Source organism: Columba livia, unplaced genomic scaffold (assembly GCF_036013475.1).
Source record: "Columba livia isolate bColLiv1 breed racing homer unplaced genomic scaffold, bColLiv1.pat.W.v2 Scaffold_102, whole genome shotgun sequence".
Lineage (NCBI taxonomy): Eukaryota > Metazoa > Chordata > Aves > Columbiformes > Columbidae > Columba > Columba livia.
In genome coordinates, this window is record NW_027043007.1 from 556,279 (window position 1) to 565,534 (window position 9,256).

The 9,256-nt window shown below is 49.0% G+C and overlaps 1 protein-coding gene across 1 annotated transcript; it reads right to left on the reverse strand.

Moving 5' to 3' along the window:
- Positions 1-4,358: 4,358 nt before the first annotated feature.
- Positions 4,359-5,551, reverse strand: LOC135577589 (olfactory receptor 14A16-like). The gene has a single exon (XM_065047724.1). It carries the CDS (start codon positions 5,439-5,441, stop codon positions 4,509-4,511), a length of 933 nt encoding a protein of 310 aa, XP_064903796.1. The 5' UTR covers positions 5,442-5,551; the 3' UTR covers positions 4,359-4,508.
- Between the last annotated feature and the right edge of the window lie 3,705 nt (positions 5,552-9,256).

A 9,256-nucleotide genomic window follows, 5' to 3' on the forward strand; every position in this document is an offset into this window, starting at 1 on the left:
ATTCAGAGGGAGTCTGGATCAGCTATGACTTTGTGTTTCAACAGCTGGTGAGGATGGAGAGACAGCAGCACAGGCGGGGACGTACTGGGGTGAGAACAAGGTGGGGAAGTGCATGGGGTGCCTGCAGCCTGTGAGGAAACAGCCACAGGCCTGGCACAGTGTAGAATGACCTGCAGTGGAGATGGCCAAGGGTGAGACTGAATGTCCCTGAAAGACCCAAGGTCTTTGTCCCCTTGGCTATGGCTGATGTCACTGCCACTGAGCCCTAAGAGGAAACACATTGTCATCATGGCCATGGGGCCTCATTGCCCACTTGCATGCCCCAACAGAGACATGGAGGTGTCACACCATTGTCATTCACTTGGCATCGCAATCCCCACATTCCCAGCAAGAGCCCTGAGACACACATGAGGAACAGGATCTCCCTTCCTAGGTGCGGGAGGTCAAGGTTTGACCATCCTCCTTCATCAAAAAAACCAAGGGTTTTCTCAGCATCAGAGCTGCTGCACTTTGGCTTTACCTGATGCAATCACAGCCTCCGATTATCTGCTCTAATGAGTCCTTGGTGAGGCTTTTCAGTAAGGACTCTCAGTGGGACCCATTAATGCTTCAAGGTACTTTGGAGTTTGCTCCTGACTTGGGCTTCTTGTGAAGATTCTTCAGTCTGTTCTTGGTGTCTGAGGTTCATGGGCTCAGCACCAAATACACCATGGGGCTCATTAAAATACAAAAAGCCCTAATGAGCCATATCTCTTCCTGTGATTTTCTTCAAGTCTTCAAGACTTGTACAAATAATTGGAGAGGTTTCAGTGGGATACTTCATGATGAAAATTTCATAAAGGAGTTCTTTATTTCAATGGTATTTTTTATTTTATAGAAGAAGTGATAGCAGCATTCTACAATGGACATTGATCCACAGGGTCTCCTAAAGACATTTGGACAGGCAGAAGAAGCAGACCCTTGAGGTCAGACACTGTATGGACAACCTCACTTCTCATCCCCCAAATCCCATGAGTTCCCTCATTGGCCACCTGGGACTTACATCACTTTTCCTCACATTAGACTTCTTCACTGAGGTCTGCAGGTAGATGGTGCAGCTCCTGTACACCAGCTCCTGCCTGCTCTCCTTAGAGACAGGCACTGAAAGGCCAACAAACAAAACATAACCACTACACAATTTAATAAGCAGTGAAACACTTTCCTCAACTGTATGTCTAAGGATATAATGAGGCCCATTGTCCACAAGGGACATCTGTACAAAAAGTGTTTTAGACAAAGAAATAGGAAAGAATAGGTATAAACACAATTAAAATGTTGAGTAATGTCTTCACCAGACTTCTGAAAAATGGAGTTTCTCATTCCCTGAAGCTCAAAGCAGAAACCAGACAGCAGTGAGGAATATGAATGATCGAAGAGAAAGCTGAGAAGGGAGACTGAGAGCCCTGGGAAAGGTGTATGTCCAGAAACAGTGCTGAAAGGTGTCCTTAGACATGGACATTTATTCAGTAGAGGTAGAAACTCCTGAATGACGAGGGAAATGAAACAATAGGTATTGGTAATTGAAGTACAGCGGAAGATCAGTTTCTTCTCTTGCCATTAGTACAGACTGGAAATACCCATTCTGTCATGGTGGGAATACACTGCCAGTTTTAAAAAGTACTCAAATTATCCAGTTGATGAAAATGTGATTGTCTCTTTTTTGAAATGTAAACCAAAAATGTAAAATTGTGCGCCTTTCCAGACAGACATTATTTGTCTGACCATAAAGAGCCAGTGTCACTTTTAGGGGCCCCAGTGTCCCTGAGGTGCTGGTCTGGGATTGGCATCTACCACAAAGGACCTGGGGGAGACCAGACCACCTTGCGAGCTGCAGGTGGGGGCTGAGCAGGTGTTCCCGGGGCATCTACACCGGCACCACGTGCCTGTGTCCCTGTAACTGAAGACATTTGTGTCCCAAATACATTCCTAGTTCAGGAAAACACTTCCCTTTTCAAAGAAAAGAAAATACCGCGAAGACTTAAAAAAAACCCCCAACCTTCCTTTGCTTTGGATCTTTGTCTGCAGTTCTTCTTATTTTAATTTTCATTGATATTAACTGACATTCGATGGGCCTACAGGCATTAAGGCAAGATAATTTTGTGTCTTGCACAGAGCCCCATCCCACCAAAACCTTCCCTGCCCAGGACTCCTCAGAGTTTGTGCAGAGCGAGTCACACTGAGGTATCAACCTCTCTTCACTGCTTTAGATGTTGGTCTAGATGGTCACCTACAGCACACAAGGATTGATGCCCCATAGACATCTGCTCTGCTCCAGTTAGAAACAGAGCCCAACATCATCATATGATCATAAGAGAACTGAGGTAGAAGGGACCTCAGCAGTCTGCCATCCAACCTGTGACAAACTGCTTCAGACTAAGGTGTTCAAGGCTTGATTCAGAATTTGAAAACCTCCCAGGACAGAGACTGCTCAACCTCTCTGGGTGACCTGAGACAGCACTGAGCTCCTGGGGGAAAAAAAATGTTTTCCTTATTTCCTGGCTGAACCTCTCTTCTTTCACCTCCACTATTTTTTTGTTGTACCACACACCATAGTGAAGAGCCTGGCTCTGTATTCTCCATCACCTCCTTGTTGGCACTGGCAAGCTGTGATGAGGTCCCTGTCAGCCTTCCCTTCCCTGGGCTGGACAAGCCCGGCTCCCTCAGCCTTTCCTCACAGGAAAAGTGCTCCAGTTCCTGGCTGGCCTGAGGCCCTTTCCTCAACACATTCCAGCTTGTCAGCATCTTTCCTGAATTGGGATCTGAGATCTGGATGGAGAATTCCAGAGAATCCCTTCCCTCAATCTCCTGGCCATGTTCCTGGTCACACAGCACAGCATTCTGGTGACCTCCCTTGCTGCCTCCTGTCCAGATCCCTGCCCACCCAGACCTTTCCCACAGCTGCTCCCAGCCAGGCAGCCCCAGCCTGTGCCATTGCTGGGTGAGTCCCCTGCAGGGGCAGACACTGGTGTTTGTCCTGCTGGGGTTTCCTGAGGTTCTTGCCAAGATGTGTTTTTCTCCTCCTTGAGCCCCTTCATAGAGCACAGAGGCCTGGTAGGGTGTTTCAGTACAGACACAGGCACAGAAGGCATTGAGTCCCTCAGCACTAGTGTCAGTGTCTGCTGTTATTAAACTCCCCATCCCACTCAGCAGCAGCCCCACATTTCCCTTGTTCAGCCATAGTCCCTGACTCAGCCGTTGAAGTTCTTGGTTTTGATCTTGACTTTTCTTGCAGCCACCAACTCCAGGTGAGCTTTGCCTTTCCCAAAGGCATCCCTGCTCAGCAAAAGCGATGCACATGAACTCCTTGCCTGTACCTGTTCTTGCTGTCTCCCCTGGCAGCTGCTTTGTGGCCCCTGTCTGCACCTTGTGCTGTGACAGCCCAGCCCTGCTGTCCCACATATGGTCCCACAGCCCCATGGTTCAGGCTCAGCACAGGACAGGGTACATTCGGGATGGGGAATGGTCTCCCAGTGTGACGCCCACATCAGTCCTTGGTGCTTTGTCACCCCATTGCTCTCCTGTTGTGCAGCCTCTCCAAGCTGCTGGAGAGGCCGTGTCAGCTGTGGGGTCACAGACAGCCCTGCCCCAGGCTCTGCCAGGGTCCGGGCCAGGAGAGAGGCTGGGCAGGGCTGGCCATTCCCTGAGACAGGCCCTGAGCCCAGCAGGAGGTTGTAATGGGCCAGTCCATGACAATGCCCTTGGTGCAGCTTCCCCAGGGTGTCCAGTAAACCTGGGCACAGCCCAGACGCTGCTCTGCTGGTCCTGCAGGTCTCTGGCAGGAGCCTGTCTGTGAGAGGACACTGCTGTGTGCCAGCCCTGCACACACACGCTGTTCAGCTGTACACTGGTGTTTTCATCTGCAGGACACTTTTGTAGGCATATGCTTGAGAGAAACGTTGTAAGAAGATATAAACCATCAGGTACTACCTTGAAGAGATCACCTTTCTTTATGAAAAGACTGATTTGGAGTTCTGATTTGGAGTTCTGATTTGGACTGTTCTGTCACAGAAGTGCCCATTGCCTGTCCCCGCCTGCAGTCGTAGTGACCAAGCTGCCAGAGCACTCAGGCCTTGCACCAACACAAGGGATCAGAAGGAGAGTGTTGAAGAGGAAAGAGAACAGCTCTGGAAGACCAAGCACTGGTGCTCCCTGTCAGTGTTGCCATGTGAAGGCTCTTTACCCTTCCACCCGTGCACACAGGAACTGACCCTGCAGGTCCAAAAAGGCTGTGAAGGAAGGATGTCAGCAGAAAAAAGTTCACTAAAGGGCCCTTTATTTTGCTTAAACACAGAGAGCAGGGCTCCTCATTGACACAGCCACTCAGTGAGAAAAGCAGGCAATGCATTACAAAAGGAATTGCAACATTATCACAATAAAAAAACCACAACTGGACACAAAAAATACTGCAGAGAGGAAGAACGTGCAATGAGTTAGACTACAACTTATATGTAGAAGAAGATAGAGACAGTTTATATCTTCCGAAGAAATCCAGTTGTCTGTTTCCAAACAGCATCCTTGAGCTCCTGGTTCCTCATGCTGTAGATGAGGGGGTTCACTGCTGGAGGCACCACTGAGTACAGAACTGCCACCAGCAGGTCCAGGGATGGGGAGGAAATAGAGGGCGGCTTCAGGTAGGCAAATGTGCCAGTGATGAAAAACACGGAGACCACAGCCAGGTGAGGGAGACACGTGGAAAAGGCTTTGTGCCGTCCCTGCTCAGAGGGGATCCTCAGCACGGCCCTGAAGATCTGCACATAGGACAGTATGATGAAAACAAAACACCCAAATGTTACTAATACACTAACCACAAGAAGCCTGACTTCCCTGAGGTAGGACCATGAGCAGGAGAGCTTTAGGACTGAAGGGATTTCACAGAAGAACTGGTCCACAGCATTGCCCTTGCACAGTGGCAGTGAAAATGTATTGGCCGTGTGCAGCAGAGCAACGAGAAACCCACTGGCCCAGGCAGCTGCTGCCATGTGCACACAAGCTCTGCTGCCCAGGAGGGTCCCGTAGTGCAGGGGTTTGCAGATGGCAACGTAGCGATCGTAGGACATGATGGTGAGAAGATATAACTCTACTATAGCACAGAAAAAGAAAAAAAATACCTGTGCAGCACATCCTGTGTAGGAGATGGCCCTGGTGTCCCAGAGGGAATTGGCCATGGAGTTGGGGACAGTGGTTGAGATAAAGCCCAGGTCAAGGAGGGCGAGGTTGAGGAGGAAGAAGTACATGGGGGTGTGGAGGTGCTGGTCCCAGGCTATGGTGGTGATGATGAGGCCATTGCCCAGGAGGGCAGCCAGGTAGATGCCCAGGAAGAGCCAGAAGTGCAAGAGCTGCAGCTCCCGTGTGTCTGCGAACGCCAGGAGGAGGAACTGGGTGATGGAGCTGCTGTTGGACATTTGCTGCCGATGGGCATGTGGGCTCTGTTTAAAAAAGAAAAAAACAGCTTAAAATTAGGACAGACTCCAGTAACCAAAGCCACTCAATTTTTTGAAAAATTGCCCCAATTTAAGTGCATTTCCTTTCTCTGGTCTGTGCTGGCTGAGTGTGCTGTGAGCAGCAGAACCTCTGCCCGTGTGCTGCCAAGCAGCCAGCTCTGCTCTGCTGCCATGGGGACACGGGAGCTGGGTTGTGGCAGCTCTGACATTCACAGCGAATGTCAAATATCATCCACTGTTAATGGAAAAGTTCATGACTCTCAAGAGCTTGGGCTGCAGAGGAAAGGTTTAGCATGTCTTCATAATAACTTTTTCTGTGCTTTTTATTTTCTACCCTCACATCTGGTGACTCACGGTTTTAGGGGTAGAATTCCTAATTTTTATGAGTGAAAATGTGAATAGTCTTGAGAGAGAACAGTGAAAAAGTCTGAGCTTCCAGTGACTTAGTGCAGAGTCAGAAAAGCAGCAGTGTCCATCAGGACTTTACTCAACTACCCTGTGCTTTCACTGATGAAGACCCTTCTGGGAAGGAGGGGTCCTCTAAGAAACCCACATGAAACCTGGAAAACCCATTAAAACTTCACATGTAAAGAGAAAAAGAAGGGTAACTGTCACAGGTGACTCCCTTCTGAAGGGAGCAGAGGACCCCATGTCCCAGCCTGACCCAACCCACAGGGAAGTCGCTGCCTTCCTGAGACCAGGGTAAGAGGTGTGGCTCAACAACTCCCCAGGCTGGTAAGGTGCTCTGACTATTACCTGCTATTGGTTTTTAATGTTGGCAGGGAAGAAATAGGAAAAAGTAGTATTAAGCAAATCAAAAGGGATTTCAGAGTTTTGGGGTGGCTGGTCAATTGCTCATGTGCTCAAGCACTTTTCTCCTCCATCCCTTCAGTAGTGGGCAGGAATACAGAATGGAACAGGCACGCCCAACTATTCAACACATGACTAAGTGACTGGTGTGATCGATGGAATTTCAGGTTTTTCAACCATGGGATAGTCAGTCCTTTGCCAGATCTTCTGATACTCAATGGAATGCACCTCTCACAGAGGGAGAAAAGGGTCTTTGCTCAGGAGTTAACAGGACTGATTGTCAGGGCTTTAAACTCAGTTGGAAGGGGGAAGGGGGCAGTACCAGGCCAGTCAGTGATGAGCAGTGGGATGGACACCAAAACCTGAGGAGGTGCTTGGCAGTGATACTTCTCAGACTGCGCCACAACCAACCACACTTGAAGTGTTTCTACACTGACGTGTGCAGCATGAGGAACAAGTAAGATGAACTAGAAGCCTTGACCCGGTCCCAGGGATATGATATAATTGGCATTAATGAAACCTGGTGGGATGAATCCTGTGATTGGTGCACCATGATGGATGCTGCAGGCTGTTCAGAAGGGATAGGCAGGGTAGGAGAGGTGGGGGGCAACACTGCATGTAGCTGAGAGGCTGGAGTGCATGGAGCTGGCAGTTGGTGATGGCAAAGTTGAGAACCTCTGGGTAAGGATTAAGAGACAGATAAATAAAGTGCATGCTGTCGTGGGTGTCACTAAAGGCCACCCAGCCAGGATGGTGACACTAATGACTTATTCTTTAAGGAACTAAGTGAAGCCTCTGAGTCATCTGCCCTTATCCTTATGGGGGACTTCAACTTGCCAGATGTCAACTGGGAATATCACACAGCTGGCACCAACAGGTCCAGAAGATTCCTAAAGCATCTGGACAATAACTTCTGGTGCAGGTACTACGGGAACCAACCAGGAAAGGTCAGTGGTGACTGGTGGCTCCCTTGGCCGCAGCGACCACGGAGCAGCCAGGTTCAAAATCTTTGCTAACGGGAGGAAAACTGCCAGCAAGACCTTAACAGTAGATATGAGAAGAGCAGACTTCAGGCTGCTCAAAGAACGACGTAGTAAGATTCCCTGGGAAGAAGCTTTTGAAGGTGTTGGGGTCCATCAGTGTTGGTCACTTTTTAAGTACTGCCTACTAAGAGCACAGGACCAGGCAATTCCAAAATGCCGAAAATATGTCAGGCAAGGCAAAAAGTCAGCTTGATTGAGCAGGGTTCTTCTTCTTGAAATACAGTGAAAAAAGAAATTACACGGTCAGTGGAAGCAAGGTCACACAATGCGGGAGGGCTACAGAGATGCTGCTCACCACTGCAGGGAGGAAATGTGTGCTGCCAAAGCTCAATTAGAATTGAAGCTGGCCAGTACTGTGAAGGACAATAAAAAAGGAAATTTAATATATGTTAATGGTGAAAGGCAAACTAGAAATAACATTGGCCCATTACTTGATGAGTATGTTCACCGTATTAACAAGGAGATAGACAAAGCTGAGACATTTAATGTTTCCTTTGCCTCGGCCTTCAACACCAAAGATGGGCTTGGGGGCCCATGTAACTCTGGGCTACAAAACCATGGCTGAGAGAATGATAAACTCCTAATCAATCTGGAACTTGTATGGGATTTGCTACTCCAGTTAGATCCCTACAAATCGATGGGGACTGATGGGATTCATCCAAGGTTGCCTGAAGAGCTGGCTGACATCATAGCGAGACACCTCTCTGTGATTTTTCAATGCTCCTGGGAATCTGGAGAGGTCCCAGTTGACTGAAAGCTGACAAACATTGTCCCAATCTACAAGAAGGGCAACAGGGATGACTGCGGCAACTATAGACCTGTCAGCCTCACTTCTGTTCCTCACAAAATCATGGAGAAGATTGTTCTGGGAGTTACTGAAAAACACCTGCACAATACCACAGGCATTGGTCCCAATCAGCACAGGTTTATGAAGGGAAAGTGATGCTTGACCAACTTAATTTCTTTCTATGACAAGGTTACCCATCTAGTTGACCAAGGGAAACCTGTCAATGTGATCTTTTGGGATTCCAGCAAAGCTGTGTCCAGCACACAGCTGAGTAAACACACAATACAGCAGGTCTGCAATTGGCTGACGGGCCAGGCTCAAAGGGTTCTAGTAAATGGGGTCATGTCGGACTGGTGACCAGTCACTAGCGGGTTCTGCAGGCATCCATCCCAGGGCCAGCACTCTTCAATGTCTTTATAAATGGCTTAGACTCATCTTGTGGGAATACTAAGTTCATAAATGACACAAAACTGGGGGGAGCTGTCAACACTCTGGAGGGCAGAGAGGCCCTCCTGGACAAATTGGAGAACTGGGCAATCACCAACTGCATGAAATTCAACAAGGGCAAGTGCTGGATTTTGCACCTGGGACATGGCAACCCTGGCTGTACATACAGTCCGGGGGACAAGACGCTGGAGAGCAGCTCCATGGAGAGGGATCTGGGGGTTCTGGTGGACGGCAAGTTGGACATGAGCCACCAGTGTGCCCAAGCAGCCAAGAGGGAAGCAAAGCACTGATGGCTGTCAAGGAGGGGATTGTCCTGCTCCACTCTGCACTGGTGCGGCCTCACCTGGAGCACCCTGGAGCACTGTGTGCAGTTCTGGGCACCACAGGATAAAAAGGATATTAAGCTACTACAGAAGAGGGCCATGAAGTTGGTGAAGGGTTTGGAGGGAAGCGGCTGAAGTGTTCAGCCTGAAGAAGAGGAAACTGGCGGCTACCTCTTCCTCAAAGGGGAGGAGGAAGGGCAGGCACTGAGCTATTTTCTCTGGCAACTAATGATTGGACCTGAAGGAATGGCAAGAAGATGTGCCAGGAAGGTTTAGGTTGGACGTGAGGAAAAGGTTCTTCACCCAGAGGGTGCTGGACACTGAACAGGCTCCTCAGGGAGGTGTCACAGCCCTAACCTGACAGTG

Excerpts from the sequence above, each read along its gene's own strand:
- LOC135577589 (XM_065047724.1), bottom strand. The coding sequence starts at position 5,441 with ATGTCCAACAGCAGCTCCATCACCCAGTTCCTCCTCCTGGCGTTCGCA.